Genomic DNA, 23,258 nt, shown 5'->3' on the forward strand with positions numbered 1-23,258 from the left:
CTGATGTGGGTTCCAGTGAAGAGTTTCTTAATATTCTATGGATTAGATTTATTGATAATGATATCATCCTCCGCCACGTTTAGACTTCACAGAAAATGGAGGAGGCCTTATCATTTCATCCAGGCTTGTGGGGATGGGCACCAGGGCGGGTACTGGGGCATCTTGGGGGCTCCAGTCTTCTCCTGCTGAGCACCTGTTGATACTTTATGGAAGAAGTAACTTGGGGCACCCAGAGCTGGGCCACCTCTTGGATCACCGGGTTCATAATTTTGTAAGAAAAGGGTGAAAGCGGACCATGGCCCCTTGGGGAGCCTCAGTGCCTGCCTTGGGAGCAGAAACAGGGTTCCCTGGCAAAATGATACATTCCTAGTGCACCAGCTGGGAAAGGCAGATTCGGGGGTGATATTAAGTGGCAAGACTTCTGATGCCAGCACCCAGGAAGTTGACCTGGTTTTCTCAGCTGAACAGAAAGGGGTGGGTATCTGGGAATTTATGGAAAGGCTACCACTCTGGAAAAGTCGTCCAAAGCAGCACACAGCCCATTTTTGGGTGGCACTCGTAAGCATTGTCCTGTGTGGTGGGACAGCTGGGATGGAGTGTGTTAGACTTGGCTGGGATGTGGGCTTCTTCCAGAGGCAGATATCCAGTGTGCCTTGGAGGGCCCTTCCTCAGCAACTACAGCACTGTCACTGAAGGCTCTATAATGGCACCACTGTCATTATCTAAGGCTCTGCTTGATAGTACCATGGTCTTGATTAACGCGGATCTGTTGAGATTCATTTTGTGTCTGTCTCATTAGCATTAACTCAGGTTGTGACCATGTCTAAGAAAGGCACAGTTACTTTTGTGTAATCTAAAAAGGTAGGGATGTAGTCTAAGACACAATTTCTTTTTGTGTCAGTGTTAAAATTTCAAATTAAAAGGTTTCACGGGCAATTTTGATTTATCAAAAGCACCGAGAAATTATATGCTCCCCCTGCCCAGCTGTGTCTAGCTGGAAATGTAACCCAAACAAGGACCATGTGGTTTAGGCTGACCAAAGGACATGGGTGACAGCATTCCTATCCTGCTGAACCAAGAGTAAAGCAGCCCTGGAAACCCTGAGGAGGGTTTCTTCCTGAGGCCTATGAAAGCAGCATGTATGAGTACAGTGTAACACTCTGACTCTCTGATGCTTAGGGCCAGGCTGTTCTTTGCTGGGGATCAATGGCAAGATTGGAGTCATTCAGAGGACCTCCTTTAGTGGCCAGGAGGGGGGCTTACTGAATCAGTCCCTCTACAGGGGCAATGGGTACCCGTCAGGATGGACTCCAACTCCATCAAGATGTGTAGGTGTAGGTGCTCAAGGTCAGCGGAGTTGGTTATTGTGAAGTTGGGTACCCAGAGCTTAGTGAAGGCCAGTACTGCTCTGTATGTCCTTCCAGGTTAGGACCATTGCTCTTCCCTCAGTAAGAGGCATCTCCAGAGGGACTGCAAGGGTTTGCTGATGGATGGGCCATGGGCCTACTCTGCTTGGGCTCAGGAGCAATTTTGGGGAACATAGCTCCCCAACACCTCATAGATTCCTCCACATTCTCATTTCCCATCCCATCCAAAAGTGATGGTTCTAACTGACTCTATCCTACCCACCTAACCCAAACATACCTTGGATTCTTACGTTATTACAATGAGAGTGCAGGATAACACCAGGGTTTACCTAGGAGAAGGTATTCAGGGAGTGTGAGAAGCAGAGCTACCAGAATCTAGTCACTAGAGTCAACGCAGAAACTTTGAGAGAGAGTTCTGTTTTACCCAGGAAACTGTGAGCAGGTTTGTCTTCTACCACACGGATCCTCCGAGCTCCGGCTGGAATGACAGCAGCTTCGATATAACCTGTGGTGACAGATGACATATAACTGAAGCACAGCTCAGGTCTGGATCAGCGGCCCCCACAAATTCCCCCATCTAAAATGCCCAACCACGCCCCCTGTGGTGAGTTCAGAGACTTCAGGCTGACACAGTCTGAGAACTCAAACACCAACTCACATGGGGGTCTTCCTCCTAAGCCCACCATTTCTCAGCCATTTGGTTTCTAGAAGGTTCCATCGGTATGTACTCTATGTTGAGGTGCAATCCCCTCTCTTGAACATGTATTTTTAAGCACCTGAACCCAGTCCCTCTACAGAGGGCAGTGAACACAAGTGAGGATGTAATCTAACCCTATAGAGATATTTAGGTGTTTGTGTGTGTTAGAGTGTGATGTCATTTGGAAATAGGAGGGTTGCACATGTATTTAGCTAATATGACATGCTACTGGAGTCAGAAGACCCTTAATGCAATATTGCAAGACACCTTATTTTTTAAAAAGTTAGATTTTCTTATTTGTTTATTGTGAGGGTGCAGGGGTACCTGTGTCACACTGCATGCATAGATGTCAGGGGAGACTTGGGAATGCCAGTTCTCTCTTTACACCACATGGGTTCTAGGGATCAAACTCAGGTCAGCAAGCTTGGTGGCAAGCACTCTCATCTGCAGACCTTTCTCACCATCCTGAAATGCCTTTGAAGAAGGAGGGATTTGCACACAGGCGTGGCACAGGCAATCGTCTTGGGAACATGACGGTGGAGACTAGAATGATGCTTCCATACACCAAACAGCACCTGAGTGCCCACCACCAAAATCCAGCAGAGGCCAGGCCAACCCTCCCCACACCTTCGTCTCAGGCATCCCGTCTCCAGGCTAAGACAGGAACCACAACTCTGCTGACTCTGCCACCCAGACAGCGGCACTCTGCTACGGCTGTCTGGAGTCAACGGGGCACACACAGCAGTGCTCTGGCCCCACGCATCTGCTGGTCCTTCGTGCTCTACTGCAGCTTCACTTTCCTCTCAACTTACACAGGATCCTAGCGAAAAGCAAGACATCTATCCTGCAACACGACCATCACCTTCCCTCGCTGTACGTTGCTACCTGCCTCCATCGCCCTGGCAACAATCTCTGTGGCAGTCATGGCATATACGTTTTCCTGCTTCCTTGGTTATCGCACAGAGAGTGGGAGCTATGCTCGTTGTGTCTGCTCCTGGTGCTGGAAGTGGGTACCTAGCAACCATTCAGGGTGGAAATGCCTGGTGCTGTCAGGGGATGTCACGTTTACTGGGACACTGTGTCAGTAAGTGGCCCAACGTGGTTTTGGCATTCTGGAGTGCAGACTGGTAATCATTTATACCTGTGTTTAGGTTTGAGGCTGGGGTCTGCCTTTACCTCAGCCTCTGGGAGGATGCTGTGTGCCCCAAATATGATCATCAAAGCAGCAAAGGGACTTACATATAAAAACACATTAGCATATTTCTAGGTCCAGCTACACGAAAGCTTGAAAACATCTAGAGGGACTATTAACATACTAGTTTCCTCACACAGCAGATGCCGTTTCATTATAAAAACAGTGCTCAATAATTGAAGCAACCTAGTCAACCTAAAAACTAAAATTGACTTATACCACATCTAAAAATGTTGCAATGTTTTTTAATCAGGCTTTACAACATATCTTAGTGCATTTAAAGACACATACACACACACACACACACATACACACACTATTTTCTCTATTAATCTGATGCTATATTCTTGCAAGGTACAAGGAGAATTTAAAATACAGTCATTCACTGCACAAACATTCATGTAAAGTTAAGCAATACCATGTATATGAAGCAACAAGAACATCATTTTGCAAGGTACAGATCCACACATCATCTAAACCAATAGTTTTCAACCTGTGGGTTGTGACCCCTTTGGCAAGTTCCTCTCTTCAAAATATTTGCATTAGGATTCATAGCAGAAGCAAAATTATAGTATGAGGCAGCATTGAAAATAGTTTTATGGTTGGGGGTCACCACAACATGAGGAACTGTATTAAAGGGTCACAGCATTAGGAAGGCTGAGGACCACTGATCTAAACCATAGAGGGTATGAATACTCTCTGATTTCTCTGAGGCCTTGTATTGTTGGGGCGAAAAACAACGCTATGATTTCAATAGATACACAAAAACAGTGGATTAACTTCACTGTCTCTTCATGACATAAGCTGTTCAATCTCTAGGAAAAAAAATAGAACTTCCCGGCCTCACAAATGACAGCAACCTGTGCTCACAGTAAATACCTTTTTCAATGGAAAAGAGTCTTATGAATGCTAAATGCTATCCATCTATATTATTGTTTTCTGATTATAACAGGAATAGATATACTATTCTGCATTTCAGTATGTGAAGGTAAGGTATTTACATGGAATTCTACAATGAAAACAAAGTATTTTATAGATAACATACATTGTATATAATATAACCATAGTAGGCCAGGGGAAAGATACAGGTCCAGGATGGATATGGTGGCACACACTTTTAATGCCATACTCAGGAGGCAGAGGCATGCAGATCTCTATGAGTTCAAAGATAGGCTGGTCTACATAGTGAGTTCCAGACCGGCCAAGGCTACATAGTGTGACCTTGACCCCAAAGCCACCACCACCACCAACAACAAAAAAGATACAGCCACAGGGACACACTCAGAGTCCCTTCTTCTTTCTTATGGTACCTCCAGTTAGTGCCACCACATTATGAATCCATGAAGCAATTGATCCAGATGTCAGGTAGGATCCCCTTTCCAAGTCTACATATTTCCTAAGCAGTGCTTGATCCAAGCAAGTGGTCAGTGAAGGTTAACCATTGTACTGACACAGGGCCCATGCTGCTTCTCTGTCAGGTTACTAGGTCTTACATATGTAACTGACAAAGTTCTAATGTCACCAGCTACTTGTGTAAACAGGTCTGTGAATCTCTGAGGGACAGGGCAGAGAGGGAAGGGACAGGGATTTCCTCTGGCTTATGGAGTAATTTATTAGAACATGGGTTTACACATACCAGTGAAATCACTTTTACCATGCAAAAATTTCTAATTTTTAAGTTTCCATAAAATACATAAGATTATAGACTAGTGCTTTTATGAACAGTTGAATTTTAAGTGCGCTTTATCCCATTTATCTCTCTTACTAGAAACACCTTCATCAGTTTGAAACATGGTCACTTATATATGTTCTCGCACATATACCTGGATAAATATAAATATGTATAACATTTATATTTGTCCACATTGTATGTGAATGTCAGGAGTAGCATTATAACTCAATATGGTATTACACTACAACATTTTAATAAATATTTGCTATTTAAAAAACATGATCTATCTGAAAGGTCATACACATTATTGTATACAGTCCTGCTTCATGTTTTTGTTGAAATTGTTGAACAGTTGATGTAACTATTTCCTTGGTGATGTGGACTTATACTGGTATAACATAGCATTAGAGATAGTGCTATGTCATGGATAAACACACATAAAACTTCAACAAGATATCAGCAAACCCAGTTGAGCAACATCTAAAAAGCATTGTATACTATGATGCAATGTGGCTTATGTCAAGAATGCAAGGTAATCATCCACATTAATAAGAAATAAAATCTGCATGATTATCTCAGTAGAAATGAAGAAAATATTTGGCAAATTCAGCTAAGAGTAGAAAGGGAATATCCTCAGCCAGATAAAGGTTATCTATTAAATACCTCATAGCATAACTAATTTCAAAATACTGAATGATTTTTCCCCTTAGAATCAGGGATTTTAAAAAGCATATCTTGCTTGCCTTTTCTATTCAACAGTATATTGGAGGATCTTAGGCAATTAGGCAAAAATAAACAAGTAAACCTATAAATACATGAAAGACAAAAGTAGAAGCAAAAAAAGTAAGATTATGTCCATTTGCAGATCATATGCATAGCAAATCCCAAGAATAAAGAGGTTCAATGGGTTGGAAGATGCAGAACCAACTATAAAAATCAGCTGTCTTAGGAAAGAACAGTTGAGAAATGGTTTAAATACTAACCAAAAACAATAAAATATTTTGGAATAAATTTAAGACAAGATTTGTAAGTCTTCTACACTGAAGGCCACGACACATTGTTGAGACATATTAAGGAATATCTAAGTAATTAAAAGATGCCCTATGTTCTGGATCAGAAGGATTTCTTGGGGGGGGGGGGGAGGTGGAGGGGGTGGGATCATCTAGGATCTTGTGTACCCTAGGCAAGCAGGCTAGCACAGAGTTCCATCCACAGCAAGGGAAGATACGAAATGACTTGTAGATTTAAGGTAAGAACTATCAAAATCCCCCAAAGATTTGTTTTTGCCAAACATGACAAATTGATCTTAAGATTCATATGGAAATACAAGTGATTCACAATAGTCAAAACAATATTTCAAATGAAATAGGAAAACTCACACTTTGTGATTTCCAAACATTTTGGTTAACTACACTAATCAAAACAATGTGGTATTGGCATGAGGATAGATATTTCTATCAATGGAATATGACTGAGAGTCCAGAAATAAATCATTTGTTGCTTATTTAAAGCAAAGATGCCAAAAATATTCAATGGAGGAAAGAACAATCTTCAACAGTGTTGGATAATTGGCTATCCTCTGTCTCTGACCATACCCTCCCACCAAACCAAACTAACTAAAAGTAGACCACAGACCTAAATGTAAGAGATAAAACTACAAAACTCTGAAGACAAAACAGAAACAAATCTCTGTGCCCCAGGACCAGGCAACAGTTTAACACAATAGCAACAAAGGAAGGACCAGTCTTGGATTCTGTCAAAGTTTCAAAGCTTGTCATTCTCTATCATGGACGGTGTGAAAATGCAGTTCATAATGCTGGGGTGAAATAGTTGCTAGTCATTTATCTTATCAAGAATCTGCATTCAGAATATGTAGATAACACAATTCAACAAGAAAACAAACACCCCAGCTTAAAACAGGCCTTTCTTGAAAAACGATACAGATATGGCCATTATATACACTATGAAAATATGTCATGTGTCATGAGTCGCTAAGGAAGCACAGATGGAGAGGAAGATGGGGTACCACATCACTCACACACTACAGCTGCTGCATCCAAGGGCAGCATAGGGAGGGCTGCTGAGCAAGCGGACAGAGTGGAACCCGCGCATCCACTGAGTCAGAATGCAAGGCGTCTCAGCCACTTTGGGAAAGTTTGGTAGTTTCCCAAAAAGTGAAGCACAGAATTTTTCTGTGACCCAATTCTATCCCTAGGAGCATAGCTCACACAAAGGAAATGAAAACATGTGTTTGCATAAAACTTGCACACAAAGTCTGATACCAGTGTTATTTGTGGTAGCCAAAACAAAAACAACATTACAACACAAAACAAAAATCCAAACCTGATGAATGGACTGTAAATGTGGTCTAGCAAAAAAAAAGGGAAAAAAAGCACTAGTACTTGACAAGAAAAGAGCAAATCCTGCTGTATGGTGCAACAAAGATGAATTTTGAAAACACTATTCTAGATAGGAGAAGTCACACCTCCTGTCCATGACTGTAGTTATGAAATGTTCAGAACATGCAAATATATCAATACAAAATCAGATCAGGGCCATTTCCTGGGAACCCTGTATGGACCTGGCCAGAGTCCATCCATCTGGCCAGTATTTAATTCAAGTTTGCTTCAGTTTGAAAAAAAAAAGGCTACAATTAAAGCCATCACCTCAACATCACCACCAACACCAACACCTTTTCCCTCCTACCCCTACTACACTCCTTTTTATACCTCAGATATCTCGTAGAGAAATTTGTTCCTTCTGGGGAATTTGAAGAATTATTGGATTCTGGGCATACATAATAGTGAAGTGTCAAAGATAAAAAGTATTCAGGGTCAACATGATCAAAATGCTTTCAGAATTTCCATTTAAATAAGAAGCCACACACTTGGGAACAAGATGAGTTTGTACAACTGAGCTGTATTCTGGGGGCTGGGGGGAGGCGGGGGCAGGTGCTGATGGGTGGGTGGAGTCTTTTTGTCTGTTTTGTGACTAACAGCTTGATATCAGCATCACGAGCCTGCAGCATCTGAGGCAGTGTGTGGAGCTGCCTAGGTCTTGATTAGTTGATTTCCCAAATTCCAGAGCAAGGAACATTTGCAGCCAGGCATGGTCACCATGCTATTTTTGTATCTAATTCTGGCATAAGCTGCAACGCTGAAAGGGCATCTGCTTTCTGTCTCTTCCCGTGCCTCTCCTGGGGTGGAGATGCTCATCAACGCTGGCAAGCTCAGGACAGATGTGCAACCCAAGCCAAGGGAAGTGGCAGTGGTGTGTGGGCTCTGCTAACCTTCCTATCACTTTTCCTCTGTTCTTTTCTTCTTTCCTATCTATCTATCTATCATCTATCTATCTATCTATCTATCTATCTATCTATCTATATTTCTTTCCTTCTTTCTATCTTTCTATCATCTATCTATCCACCCATCTATCATCTTTCTATGTATCTATCTGCATATGTATGTATGTATGTATGTATGTATGTATCTATGTATGTATCTATGTATCTATGTATCTATCTATCTATCTATCTATCTATCTGAGATAGGGTCTCTCTATGTAGCCTCGGTTGTCTTGGAACTTGCTATGTAGATCAGTCTGACCTTGAACTCATAAAGATCATAGAGATCCACCTGCCTCTGCCTCCTCAGTGCTAGGATTAAAGGTGTGAACCACATCCCTGCGTAGTGTCTCTGATTATGATACAGAAGGAACCAAGAAAGAGAAAGACCCTGAAATGAAATGCAGGTCTTGGCCTCTCACTGTTTTTTTGCCAGCTCTGACCCAGGGCTCAAAGCCTACCCTAGGTGGTAGGAATAGTGACCAGGAAAGGAAAGAGTGCCATCATCAAGTCCAAAAGCATCTTGTCCCTCAGATCAGATGTCCCATGACACAACAGAAGGAGAGAATCAGTCTGGGAATACAGAAGGTTGATTCATATAGGCTATGGAGCAAGGCTTCACTTTGGAGTAGTAATTTTCCATTACAGTTTCAGTCACCAAGCAAGAGGGAAACAATTTGGTTTTGTGAAGAAGCCATGGGGGAAAACCAAGCCTTTGCCATTGTTTAGGACGCACACCATTTTTTCCCCCCTCAATCAACAGTCTGTCTTGACTCTACCAGTTAATATTGTCAGGTTATGGTCTTTTTTCCCCTGTGCAATTACATTTACCCGAACTTTCCAAGTAGATTTTCTTCTACAAGATTTGGGTCTATAGTTTTGTTGTTAAGCAGCATTGACTAAATACTGAGGAAAAACATCACTGAAATGCTAGAAGTCTAATCCTGATGAATTCTGACATTCTTTTTCTATGTTGTATCCAATGAATGGGAAAACAAAGAAATTTTATTTTGTTAAACAAAACATGAAGATTCCAGAAAGGATTTTGCTAAGTTTCTGCTTTTCTCTATTGACAAAAATTGTTATGAGAATTCAGACTCTTCAATTTATAATTTGGTCACATCCTGAAACACCCATTGTGAGTTGAGACTATCTTAAGTCAAAAGTGTGTGCACTACACTATGATCTTTATGATCTTGTAGGAACAGTGGCTGGCTGCCACAGCATCATGGGAGAGGATTATACTGAAAACTGCAAACCTAGAACAGAATGAGATCCAAAATTCAAAGTTCTGGTTCCGTTGAAAATGGATCGCTTCCTCAGGACCATGAAGCTGAAAACTGTGGTGTGAAATATTGAGTTGGGGACCATCTTTGTTACTGTTTGTTGGTGAAGGTGGCTCTTGATTATAGCTGGAAAGACCTCCTTGTACTCAAGAGACCCATGAACCTAATCCCTGCTTTATCTGACCCTTGGAATGTGTGGTCAGTATAGTCTGGTCAGATCAAGGCCACTGATTTCATCTCCACCATGATGGCATCAAGATCCCCTCTGCCAACAGGAAAATCCAGTACAGTGATAGGGAGATAAGGAGACTTCCCTGTGGGGGACTAGCTTCCTTGTCTGAGCGTTTTTTTTTTGTTTGTTTGTTTGTTTTGTTTTGTTTTTGCTAAAGTACCAAATGTGGTTGATAAGAATACAAAGCTACCTGTGGCACTCTAAGTAATATTTTTGTCTAGCCTCTCAATTTCTGGTTCTTTTGTCTTTAATATTGGTTTTAGTTTAGTTTTTCATTGTTGGCAATTGATCTGCATTTGTCATATATAGGCAGCCATTGGCTTTTGTTTTACCCATGGCTTCATTCATGATTCATTCTCACTAATTTCAGAAAACACTCAAGCATGTAAGCAAGAGCCCCACACCAAGCATGTCACCTTCAGGGCCATGCCATATAGTCAAACATCTTACATGAGAAACACTTGGGAATCGCCTTTGCCATCACACATGTGGACACCTTCATACAAAGATTGTTCTTGACTGAGAAAAAGAAAAAGGTTGTGGTTTGTTTGTGCACAGTTTAGTTCTTCTCAATCACAGTAGAACTTAGCTTTCATACCATCCTATAACCACGACTTTCCCATGGAACACCCATTCCCTGCACCTAGCGATAGAGCCCAGAGCTCAGGACGTGGAAGTGGCTCAGATGTTAATTGTTGAAGACACACCACGGTGGGTGTCTATCCATATTCAAAAGGGAAGACCACGTCAGCCTCTCTGCTGCGAACCTACTGTCTCTTTAAGAACAAAGTGCAAAGGGATTCAGAACCCATCAAGCATCCCGGTCTGGCCTCTTTGGGAACTTGGGGCTGGTTGCATACTGGATATCCATGGGACCCAGTCACCTTTTCAGTTCCAAAGAAGAGGATGAACTAAAGATGACAACATTAAAATGATAAGTTCACACATGAAGGAAAAGCCTCATAGCAGAAAATTTCAACCTACTAAATTTTAATAACCTAGCCACTTTAGTCCAGTTGAAGACTCCCATCCATTAGAAGGTCGGTTTGAGTTTATTTCTTCTACCTGTGAAGAGCTAAAAGACCTTGTCTGTTCAGGACTGGGAGGAGATGGGTTGGGGCAGCAGGCATCCACACTTAGGAAGCCAGTTCCACAGGTGAGGTATTGAGGTCTTCCATGGTAGGCTTCTCGCTTATCTAGGGCACTGTGTGTACCTACCTTGGACTCTCCACTCAGGGGCCTTTGTAAGCAGACCTGGGAGAGTTCAGCCTGAGGTCAGGCCTTCATGCAGGACCTGGCAAAATTCCTGCATTTGATGTTGGTTTATCTCTCTGTATGGTGTTTCTCTTTGATATTCGCCCTGAAGGATGATAAGACATTACTCCCATTATCTTTCTTCAGAGCTGGGCACAGATGAAAGCTACCTTCCTATCTGTACCAACAAGATAAGCAAATCCACTTGACTGGGGGTCACTGAGATGCCACATGACCTGGACCTTCACAGAAATTCTCTGCTGAGTCTCACTCAAATATATGGATTCACCTTCAGCCAGAAGTGTCTTTTTTTCTACTCTGGCTGCTATTCACTTTTTAAATCAGCTTTTATAACTAATCTATATGCAGGCCCTGGCATGGTGCCCCACCTTGATTGTGACCAATGTGGTGACTGTTAACTGTCATGTCTGATATTGAAATGTATACATGCCAAATAAATGTTCCCTGGGTGGGGGGCAGTGTGCAGTTGACTCATTGTCAGTATAGTGTGTTTATGCGGTCTAGACCATCAAATCCTACACATCCAATAATTACTCACATGCCAACGAACATTACAGACAGATTTTTCAATAAACCAAACCAACACTGCTATGATCTTGTGCTCATAGGCTTAGAGGTAAAGATTTAAAAATAAAAAAGACAAAACCCTCCCACATTGTGCTTTAAAATTAAAGCATGACATTTGACAGCTAGCTGCACAGAAGGGACAATGTCACAGGCAGATGAAGCTAATGCTTTGTTGGGGCGAGGAGGTCTATACTCTAGCAGCTATGACTAAGCATATTAAACTAGAAGTCCTGGTGAGACAGTTACACCAAAGCAGCCCCCAATGTGATTTTCTTTCCTTGGGAGACTTACTTCCACAGCCACATAAGCTCACTCCCCAGGGGGAACACGCAGATGGAGCCCAGCACTGGGTAGGTAGGGAAGGGAGGGTGGGACGAAGTGCCACTGAGGGAGGATGAAGCATCTTCCTACGCCAAAATGAAAGCTTTTGTCCTACCCTGGGCTGTCTGGCATGTGAGCTGCTATGTCCCACATGGTAGGGGGTTTCAAAGGCTGTGATAGAACCTTCTTTAGTGTTCTACTGAACTGAGGGGTGGGTGTGGTTGTGCTCAACCCATCTAATGCAGAAAGATAGACCTTCACTTAGTTCTGATTAATGAAGGATAGTGTAACCTTCCATTTAAAGGGGGCTTCTATTTATTATTGTTGTTGTTGTTATTGTCTGGGTGTGCATGCACGCACGTGAGTGTGTGTGTGTGTGTGTATGTGTGTACTTGCATGCATGAGTGAGCACCTGCTCACTATAGTGTGCAGGTGGAAGTCAGAGGACAACTCTCAACAGTCATTTCTCTCCTTACCCTACGTGGGATTGAACTCCTGCTATCAGGGTTGTCAGCAAGTGCCTTTACCTGCTGAGTCATCTTGATGGTTCCAAATATGGTTTCTAATACTTACCAAAAGAAATCAATACTATAATAGGAACCCCTTGCCAACTCTGGAAGCTTTATTTCCATCTGCAGTAACTACACAAGGCAAATCCAGGGTGACTAGAGATAAAACAGTATCAGATACATTGAAGCAAACAGAAGAAATCAGCTAAGTTTTACAGCTGCTCTGCCCACAGAAGGACAACAAAGATGTTCTTTCACTGTCTGATTAAGACCCACCATCCCTGCTGGCAGCTGGGAACCTGAGATGTAGCCATAATTTTTAAGTTAGTTTAATTTCAGTCAATTATGTTTTAAATCTGGGTAGACTTGAGTGTTCAGTGCACGCTGCAGAGCCTCCCCAGATGAACTCACTCTAGTAGTTGCGGCTTCCATTTCTCTCTGGAACAATGTGATGTACAGAGATTCTAACATTCATTCAGTGTTTGTGTGTGTGTGTGTGTGTGTGTGTGTGTTATACACATGTATGCGCATGTATATATGCCATAGTGTGTATGTAGAGGTCAAATGCTACCTTGTGGGAGTTGTTTCTCTATTTCCACCATGTGGGTTCTGGGGATTGAACTCAGGTCATGTTCAAGCTTTGCAACAAGTACCTTTACCACCCAAGCATCTCTTTGGCCCTGACACTCTGTTTTTAATTTTAATTTTGCATTTGCAGTTATCTCTGGGATTGCTTTCACAAGGTCCTGAATAGCACGTCCTTTTCATACTTTCTAAATGTCATGTTCTTATACACCGGGGAAGACACGTACAGACTTTGCCTTATCCTATGGGCTGTTCTGTGAGACAGGGACTTACAGTCATGGCTCTGTTCTCTCATTGGGTCAAATTGAACTCACAGGAATTAAAATAGATGTATTTCAGCTCAGGGTTACTCAGTTCATGTTCCCCTGATGATATCACCTCTGCTGATGTTAGTGAATGAATTCTCACTAAGACTTTGAGAGGTCACTCTGTACGTCATTTGCCTGCTCATTCTTCCTCATTCTCTCCCACAGATGCTCTCAGTACCCCTACTGAATGTCACCAGCTGACGCCCTCTATGACAGATCAGCAAACCACTCCTGTTCCTGAACAAAGCAGCCCGTGGCTGGAAAGCTCAAGAAGTCTCGGTGTCTTAGTGTGACATACAAAAAGTCATGCAACCACTAGCACTGGGGCAAAGAAGACGAAACACACAGCGTGTGTCAGCGGTCCCGTAACCAATGTAGCCCTCACACCCAGCACTCACCTGTGCCCCGGGAGTGGCTGAAGTCACCCTTCACCACACGGCAGGTCTTGCCATCCCCGCTGCAGACGCCACACCTGTCTTCTTTGGCTGAAGACCCGATGATGCCATCACAGCCAATTTTCTAGAAAACCAAAGAGCTGGGTTCACCTGTGTTTTAAGATGCAGTGCTACTTTGAAGGGGATGCCCTGCTGGACTTGTGGGACTGATTTAGCTGAGAGGCATTTTAATTGTCATTAAAAAAGCCAAAACCAACAACCACCAGAATTCAGATCAGATGTTTGCTTTTTTATCTTTTTATGAATTTATGAAATATGTTTAAAAACATGTATTATGGAGTCCTGCTACCCTAAAGCACCTATAGAAATATCTACATGTCTCTGAGAAGTGAGGACTACTCAGCTCTACTTCGTCACAGCAGGAACGTCAGGGTAGTGATGCAGGCAGCAGGGTGTGGCCACACCATGCTGCTGCCTTACTTCTTACTCTGTGAAGTTGCTCAATGGAACCTTACAAAGGGCCAAGAGATGGAGCATCCCAGATCATAGAGTTCGCTCAGAGCAAGAGGCTCATCCAATTCCGCATTGCTAAAATTATGTGAGGTTCTGCATCCCACTTTTCTGTTTGTACTATACGCAGGTTGTTGGTGGCACAGCCACTGACTCCTCACCCCAGCCTCTCTGTATCACCTGCATCTGCTTCCTTTTGGCTTCCCTATTTCTGTCACGTGCTCCTGGCTCTAGGTCTTTCTTCCACCATGTCCCTATGATTTCTAAACCACTCCCATACGGCCACAGCAAGTCTCTGGCTTCACAGCTGGCTGCTTGCCTTACAATTCACTGGGTTTCCTGATTAAGCAGCTCCGGATGGTCTATGTAAACACCTCATGTGGTCACCATAACTTGTCCCAATGGCAGTGAAGGGAGATTTGCACATCAGTAGTGAACAGATGCAAGTTAGATAGCCCCTTAGGTTATCTGTCAGTTTCTCAGGCTAGGGAAGGCCTTCATGGTGTGCCCATGCTGCCTGGTGCTATGTTTTTCACCTCTTGCATTTGGAATCCAGGCCTGCAAGGACATCCATGTCAGGACAGCAGTGAATCTGAGGCCCGAAGGGCAACAGCCAAAGTACCTGGCCACCAGGACATTTTTTCTCTTTGCTCAAGTCAGTAGAAGGAGTCTATAATATATTTGGCAGGGACAGACACTTTTCTTTTGAAACGGAAGCTACCAGAAGCACAATTTGTAGCCAGGACTTCTGAGTGTTGGTGGCACTCTGACTGCACTTATGAGCCGGAGATGACTGTACCCAAGGACCCTCCAAACAGTAAGCGCTCCAAAGCCTTCCCACGGCATGCTGACGATCCCGGGCCACTCTGCCCTTAAATAATCTTCAGGACTCCTCTGTTGAGCTCTAGACTTCCTGGCCAGCATGTGCTGGTCAGGGTGCTGTTCTGCTGGAGAAGCAGGGGTGTGTGATGTCTACGTGCAGGAGTGCCTGATGGAGTAATTGAAGGCACAAGATGGCACGGAACTGGCAAACTAAGCACGGATTCTCTGTGGTCAGGACGGTGCCTGGGACATGTGCAGATTTAAGTCAGAAGAGATCTAGTTCAGAGCCATGTGCTGGAGGGGGCCAGGGCAGACCATGTGTGGGGGGCCATATTTTACCCAGGCGTGATAAGTACTGGTCTCTACTGATTCGAATCATGGATTCCATGCCTACAGATTTTGCACTATGGTCCTCAGCAAAAGCCTCCTGTGATCACACCTACTGGCCAAGTCTTCGTCCTCCTCCCCTTTGACCTTTTCTGTATCATTTGTCCAGTGTACCACCCTCACTATCTCCAGTTTTTACTTGCTTGTATCACTTACTGTATCACTGGGGATTGGTTCCAGAACCCTTCAAACATGGCAAGACCCAGGGATTCTGGAGTGTCTTACAGACCATCTCAGCTTGTCTTCCCCAGTGGTTAATGACTGTCACCCTTGATTAGCACAAGAAGTGTCTAGGATACTAGTAAATCAAGACTAGGGGTTTATTTTGGGGGTGTTTCCAGGGAGGACTAACTAAGGGAGGAGACCGCGGCATCCCAAGGTGGAGGGTCCAGGTAGAATAAAAGAGGAAAAAGAAAAAGGTCTGGCCCAGACATTCTCTCTAGAGCCTGGTGTGAACGGGTGTGAACTGCTCTGCTCTGCCTAGCTTTTGTTTGCATGGTGGACTGAAGCCCCCTGAAACTGAGCTTAAGTAAATCTTCCTCTCTTGCGGTAGATTTTTCAGGTATTTGGTCACAGCATTGCTAAAGTCGAACACACCAAAATTCTCCAAATGCACCTGGAATCTACTCATCTCCTAGTCGGTCTTGCAAGCCCACCAGCTCCTCTCAGCAAGATGAGCTTCTGTAACAGCCTCTTATACTCAGGCTCTACCACAGCCAGTTTCAGGGACTGAGATGGTTCCTCTCCTCTCCTCAGTGGCCCTTGAGTAAACCCTAATTCTCCCTGGGCCTGACCCCCTGGGTTAGGTCGGTCTCCCACATTCCACTACTGCTCCAGCTTGAGTGTTGTAGTCCTGTCTTGTCCAGAAGACACTGTTTTTACAACAATCCTCCCCAATATTTGACTCTTAAAATCTTTCTGCAATCCTTGCTGATCCTTCAGGGGTTGATACAGACATCCCATTTGTGGCTAAGCGCTCTGCAGACACTTACTCCCTGCCCTTTGATCAGATGTGAGTTTCTGTATTAACCACATCCACTGCACGAAGAACAGTCTCTGATGAGAACCCAGCACCACACCAATCTAGGGACACAGGGACACGAATATAGAAGGAAGTCTGATACTCTGTTCATTCAGCACAACAGTAGCAGCAAGTCCACCCCTGAGACCTGTGAGTTTCCCAGCCACAGGCTTTCAGCCAGATTTGTAGTAGTATTTTCTCCTGTGGAGTACAGCTTACATCCAACCAGAAAGGGTTGGTTACTCCCATAATATTCACGCCACTGTTGTACCTACAGGCCTTTCTTTCCATGCTGGTCATCATTGTACACAGGGTTCACATCTGGACAAGGATCTGAGAGATCATTGTCATAGTACATGGAACATTCACAGCTGAAAAGCCTGTGGTTAAATCCAATTTCAGGGACATGCCCATTGGCACGGACTACTGGGAGCTGAAGTCGTGCTCAGTGTGAACACAAACCTCATTGGCTGGGGAATCTCAGGGTTTTTAGAAGCACATTCTTGCTGGCGAGAATACGGAAGCAGATCCCTGCAAAAGCTGGGGTGGCTCCGCTGGCACTGCCCTAAAGGGTACAAGTGCTTTGACTTGTAAAGCAGCTAGCAAAAGAATTACATCATTGGTTTGCAATGTGCCAACTTGTAGGATGATCCAGGCAAGCATGTAATTGGGAAGGAAACGAACCCTACATTTGGCCTGCTAGCAGGCTTCCTGAGAACCGTCAGCAATGCTTTGTTTCAGGAATAACGATAAGGGCTTTCTTCATGCTGTCCAAGAACAGGGTCTGGAACATTCTTTGCTACATGAAAGTATCCCCAAAGGTCCTGCTCAAGCACTCCTTGGTGCCCTTTTCCCTGGAAGGTGTCCTTGCCAAAATGTGTGGGCACTCAGCATATTTCTGTTTGATAACAAAATCAGGCAATGCCAGAGGAGCTAGGGCCTTGCTAAATGTTTCCTTGAAAAATTAACCAGTCTGTGACCGGCTTGGACTCCGCAGGGAGAATACCCACTTCGGTTGAAACGGTTTGCAGCAGGAGCCAGCTGGGACACTGATGGTGCATCTGTGTCTGCCTCCAGCAGGTGTGGATGGGGTCACTTGATGGGGACACAGTGACGGCACAGGGTGATAAGTGACTGAGGAAGGAGGATCCCTGGGCATAGTGGACGGAAAACGTGTATTCCCCAATTCCCATTACCCCCAAGGTGATGATTTAGGAAACGGACCTTTCCCCAAAAGCCCTGAAGGCAGAACCCTCATGGACGGGACTAGTATCTTCTAAAAGAGGCCTCAGAGAGCAGCTACACCCCCTCCGTCACGTGAGGATGGAACAACAAGAAACCATTCACGAGAAGTGTGCCCTCACCAGAAGCCAAATGTGCCCCGTGCTGAGACCCCGGACTTCTATGCCCCAGAACTGCGGGAAATAGTTCATTGCTTATAACCAGCCTGTGCATTTCACCACAGCTGCTTGAGTAGAGTTAGTAGTCACCAGGACTCTTCACACACTCAGGCTGAGCTGAGTCATCATGGCCCCTGAAGGCAGAGGCTGCTCCACCTGAGCTGTATCCCCCAGGCCACTGAAAAGCCATCACATCTCCATCCTCCCTTGAGGATGCTCCCAGGAGATGCTTCTTCAGATGAGTAGAGGTTGACAAGAGGCCAACAAAGAACTTCTTTCTTCTTTCTCCCTTCCTCCTTGCTTTGGCTATCTGTCAATCTCCTAACAAATCATGACGTGGGGGTAGAGGGTGGAGGGTTCCTCAGAGGCCAGGCACACCCACCTCCCTGGGGTGGAGGGTGGAGGGCTCCCCAGAGGCCAGGCACACCCACCTCCCTGGACACTGTCTGCACAGGTGTTTGCTTAGCGCCTCCAAGTGCGGAACTAAGTTTGTGGAGTCCTCCAGTCCTTTCTCATACTCATCGGCTCTTTGTGTGGATCAAGATGTCTGGAGGAAGTTTTGAATAGTTTCAGGAGGCTGCTGGTTAGGACTGCAGCAGGCACGATGCTCAGTCACGGACTGAGGGCAGGGCTTGCACTGGCAGCCACTGGCCACAGAGGGCAGCATGGACCTCTTTGAGAAAACCTATTCCCCCTAACCCTCAAAGGCCTCAGCCCCACCACTGGTCCAACTTGGGGGAAGAGGGACCCGTTCTTCACAGCCCCACCCAGGACAGTAGGAAGCACAAGTCACCTGGCATCTGCCATACACGCAGAGGTCAGTCTCGTAGGGTCCGCAGGGCGTGCCATCCAGGACCCTGTCAGCCACCAGCAGCGGGGACTCCTTTCCGAGTGGTGAGCAGTAGAGTTCACACGGCTTATCTGAGGAGGGAAAGGGTGGTGGCTGTTGATTGGGAGGCGGTATGTAGGGAATGCGGGGACCAAGCACGTGTGAACAACGGGTGGAAACGATTAGTGCAGGTAAAGGTCACAGTCACTTAGCCCTGCTCTTAGGCACAGCCACCTGCTCCTCTGGACGTTTAAAATGGTGCACAGAACAAGATGCCCTGCCTCAGGAAATGGCAGAGCCAGGGGCTCCATAGGCTGCCTCCTCTTGGCTCTCCTCATTCGCAGAGGCATGGCATTTTCTTTCTGTGCAGTCACTAAGCACTCCAGCTGCACAAAGGTACAGTGTGAGCTAGCCTGCCTCTGCATAAGTGACTGTGTGTCAAATCTGAGGCTGGGACCTGCTGCTGTGGTGATGGGAAAGTAGGGGAGGGTGAGCAGGAACGCCCTGCGTAGGAGAAACAGGCACTGCGCGGTCTCTGTGACAGTGGTCTCCCTAAGATTGTTAGGTGTTTCCACTGAAAAAGTTTTAGTACTCCGTTCCCTCCTTGCCCCAGCTGCTGGGCAGTGGCTACAGAGCTGTGATAGGAGGCCTGGAGGTCCTGGAAGAAACTGAACGAAAGTCTAGAATGGGACACAGAGATCACAGTGACAACTCAGGAGAGCCATGCCAGCAGCGAGATGGAAGCCCATGTTCCCTCTGCTTCTGGAACAATGTGGTGAGTTTATAGAACACGCTAAGCTTTTCTGCCCTTGTCCATGCCGTTCTCTCTGCCTGCGGATCCCTCTTTCTGCTTGGCTCTTTAGGAGGCTGCTATCAACGTAGACGCTTTCAAGCCAGAGCTCTGTCTCCTGCCACCCTAACACAGGATACAACAGGCACTTGGTGTCTAGAATTGTTTGAGCAAATCCTAGGTATAAAGGGATTTCTTGCTGGGTGTTGGTGGCTCACACCTTTAATCCCAGCACTCAGGAGGCAGAGGTAGGCAGATCTCTGTGAGTTTGAGGCCAGCCTGGTCTAAAGAGAGAGTTTCAGGGCAGCCTCCAAAGCTACAGAGAAAACCTGTCTCAAAAATAAAGGGGGGGGGGCAGATTTCTTATATGCAAGTTCCATTGATAATGAAATACTAAAGACTCCAAGGTTCAAAAAACTTCAAATCCCGAAACATTCTGAATTCTCACATGACATTACAAATGGAAAATTCCATACCTGCCCTCATGTGATAGGAGCAGTCAAAATACAGGTACACTAAATTAAAAAATGTAATGTTATGTTTATGCTATGCATATAACATGTATATAAGCCATGAATATAATTCATGCTTCAATTTGTGTCCCATCACAAAGATAGCTCATTTTGTATATGCAAATACTGCCAAGTCCAAAATAGTCTCAGTTTGAAAGACTTCCAGGTGCAAATATTTTGGAGGAAGAGTTTTCAGTCTGTACCTTCACACTGAAGTACAGGAACCATTAGGGGACAGGGGCATGCTTCCATCTTCTGCCCCAAGACCAGAACTAGAACTGCAGTTCATAGGATTTAGTAAATATACTTGAGCAACTGAATGGTTCACGTCGCTGTAAGTGGCTGAGTAAGAGTAATGCACCTTCTTGCCTCCTCTACCACCTAACCCTAATTCATTTATGGGATTATTTTGAAAGGAAACCTTCAGAGAATAACAGAGACCTTACGCTACCTCACCAGGCTCTTTGTCTCCACCAATCTTTTTTGGTGGCCTCTGACAAGCAAGGGAGGGGTACAGAAGGGTTTGGCAGCTGATGTGGCATTGGAGGGTGTTGACATTCCATTGGAGAGGACTTGTTAGCAGACATGCTGTCTTACCCAGTCTCAAGGGTTTATGATTGCATGACAGCCCATGATCAACCAGCTCTGTGGGAAGTCACCTGAAAGTATGAGAAAGAAGCTCCTGGGACTCAGGTTCAATTCTGGAAGTGAAACAATGGACTTTGAAGAGTGGACTGAGGTCTAGTCTCTCCCAGTAAAGCTATCAAGCGTGGCCAAAGCATCGTACCCCAAGCACTCTATAGGCAGTTCCAAAAAAGGGCAATGAGTGGCACATGTTTTTCTCAAGGCCATTGTGTTCTGATGGACAGGTGTGGAGTAACCCTTGCATGTGACAGGTCACATGACACAAGTCTAATGTGAGCACAAGGAGAGCAGTGCCTGTTCTAGAAGGAATGCCTTGTTTCCTGTAGGCAGTTGGAAGTGGCTAATCCTGTTTGGAGTAAGGGTTAGCCAAGAAAGTAGTCAGCGATGGAAGAAGTATGGAAGACAGAGACAGAGACTGAGGTCAGCTCCTAAGAAGCTTATTGGATGGAATTAATGAGAGGTTATCAGGGGTTTGAGGTTCCCTGTGAGCACCTTAGGGGTACAGCACAGCTCTGCAGTCTGAATGGGTAGTGTGTCTCCTGCACACCAGTGGCACATTCTATACCGTTTCTAGGTCTCATTGTGAAGCAGCAGCTTGAAACTGTGGATCTTAATTCCCTTTGGACTAACATATTGATTGGACCCTGGGGGTAATGAGATTAAAGGTGATTCGTCTGATAATAGTAATGATACTGATGATGTGATAAAGAATAAATTATAGGCATTTGCAATCTTCTACAAGCCAAACACCATGCTATGTAGTGTCGACAGTACTGAGTGTAGTGTATGTTACCACTGTTCCATGGTACAGAGTACTCATGGTACATTTTCTCCAGCAGGGCCAGCCACACGCCTCTCTGTTCCATCTTGGTGTTCTTTGACCGTTACTGTTTACTCTGAATGAGGAACCCTCGGGGACCCCAAATACCAAGGGATAAAATGGTACTGCTGCAAACAAATCACAACGTCCATAAATATTTATGGCTTTGGCTTCTACGTGTGTGCTCTGATTTGAACAGAAATGGGAGTGGGATTTGGGCATAATGGCAGAGCTGTTCTGAGGGAAGCTGGAGTCTGTGGAAAGTTCCAGCATGGAAAGGGATAAAAGTTGTTTGTTTTGCTTCTTTGGTACAAATTTCAGAGACACGGAGGCTCTGAATCAGAGGAAGTAACTCTGATGGACAGGTGTTGTCTGTGGTCTTAGGCAAGGCATTCTACTGAGCTCTTCCTGCCTTTGACTCTGCCATGTACAGAGGATGCCCTTCAGGCTCAGGCAGCCAAGGGCCCCAGGGCTCTAGAACAGAGGCCAGAGGTGGAGGGCCCTTCACTGGCTAGAACTCCCTGCATCTGTCCACTCCCCTCCCCTTGGCCCCCAGGACTACACTCAGAATGTAGGGTGTCCCTATTTCTAGCAAGGAATAATTATTTCTCCCAAGGGGATTGAGGATAGTCTTTTTAAACCATGAGAAAGGAGCTCAGAATTCATCATAACTCTCCTTATAGTCCCCTCCAGGCTCCTATGAGTGGGAAGTTAAAAACTCCAAGATAAAAAAGACCTCATTAACTAACATGAGGTGGTGGGTTTCAGCTCCAAACACAGTGAGAAAACGTTTGTTTTGCTGGATCTTTGTAGACCAGGCTGGCCTCGACCTCACAGAGATCCACCTGCCTCTGTATCCTGAATGCTGGGATTAAAGACATGTGCCACCACTATGCTTCCTAGGACTATAGAAGGGGATGGAAATCTTTAAAGCTGCACAGCCACCCACAGCGAGGAAAGCAGCCTAGAATGTGGACTCGGATGAATTCTGGCAAGGATGGTGTGTAGTAAGATGAAGTCTGACAGAAGCTTCTGTCTGGCTTCTCGGAGGCCTGCCTGCTGGTAAAGGCTGCTCACTGACCAGAGGAGCTACAACCAGAGCATGACGGGCTCTGAGGCTTGAGAGTTGATGAGTGCATCAACTTACAGAGGTCTGGAATTCCTCCCGAGCTTCACTAGGAACACGGGACACTGTGGCTCACTTACTGCTCTCTCAGACTCAGTTACGAAGTCTTACTGAGGCAGAATCTTCCTAACATTGAGGCCAGGTGAGTCCTCATCCCAGCTCCGGCCTGTCTTCTGTCTTGGCTGCTCAATCTTCTCTCCCATAAGCTATCCACCGGGACTTCATAACCAGGCTCTAGGGTCCCGGTTCTAGCGGATTGGGTCAATAGAGTCCACCTGACTATAAACAGACCAATCAGAGTCTTTCCTCACCACAAGCCACACCTTACAGACAGGTCTCAGTTAACTGGAACAGCACTCACCACATGACCACAGTCAGCATGACCAGTCTTTTCCCTGATAACTCAACATTGGAACTCTATGATATAGACAGACCATGTCTCATGGCTGGTAGACACAGAGAAGGCTTGGCTATCTTATTACAATTCAGACATATGAAAAGCTCCAAAAATGAGCGTTTTCTTGCATGTGTGGCAAACTATATCTGGCTACAAAGCTAGCCTTCCCTGACAGGAGTGAGTACCCGCCTTATTGGGGCCTCCTGGCAGGCTGTCGTGTGCCCCCTTGGGTCCCAGCAGAGGTGTTGATACG

At 45.1% G+C, this 23,258-nt stretch overlaps 1 protein-coding gene and 1 long non-coding RNA gene across 4 annotated transcripts in view; one reads left to right on the forward strand and one right to left on the reverse strand.

The window, feature by feature from the left end:
* The window catches only part of Adamts17 (ADAM metallopeptidase with thrombospondin type 1 motif 17), a 307,470-nt gene that overhangs the window by 88,181 nt on the left and 196,031 nt on the right, over nt 1-23,258 (reverse strand). Inside the window, exons 14-17 of one of the 2 annotated variants that reach the window (XM_040730601.1) lie at nt 18,680-18,807; nt 13,750-13,870; nt 10,237-10,305; nt 1,792-1,872 (exon numbers count right to left, since the gene is read on the reverse strand). In XM_040730601.1, the coding sequence (XP_040586535.1) occupies nt 1,792-1,872; nt 10,237-10,305; nt 13,750-13,870; nt 18,680-18,807 (399 nt within the window). The remainder of the gene's footprint in view (nt 1-1,791; nt 1,873-10,236; nt 10,306-13,749; nt 13,871-18,679; nt 18,808-23,258) is intronic. The other variant, XM_005083951.4, reaches the window with a different exon arrangement.
* Nucleotides 18,664-21,658, forward strand: LOC121133714. Of its 2 annotated transcripts, none has more exons than XR_005870690.1 (3): nt 18,664-18,780; nt 19,329-19,490; nt 21,499-21,658. It is a non-coding gene; the product is annotated as an uncharacterized LOC121133714 (long non-coding RNA). The 2 variants fall into 2 exon arrangements; XR_005870696.1 differs by having other exon boundaries at nt 21,502-21,658.

Source organism: Mesocricetus auratus, unplaced genomic scaffold, assembly GCF_017639785.1.
Source record: "Mesocricetus auratus isolate SY011 unplaced genomic scaffold, BCM_Maur_2.0 Super-Scaffold_4256, whole genome shotgun sequence".
In the NCBI taxonomy this organism is placed as follows: Eukaryota; Metazoa; Chordata; class Mammalia; order Rodentia; family Cricetidae; genus Mesocricetus; species Mesocricetus auratus.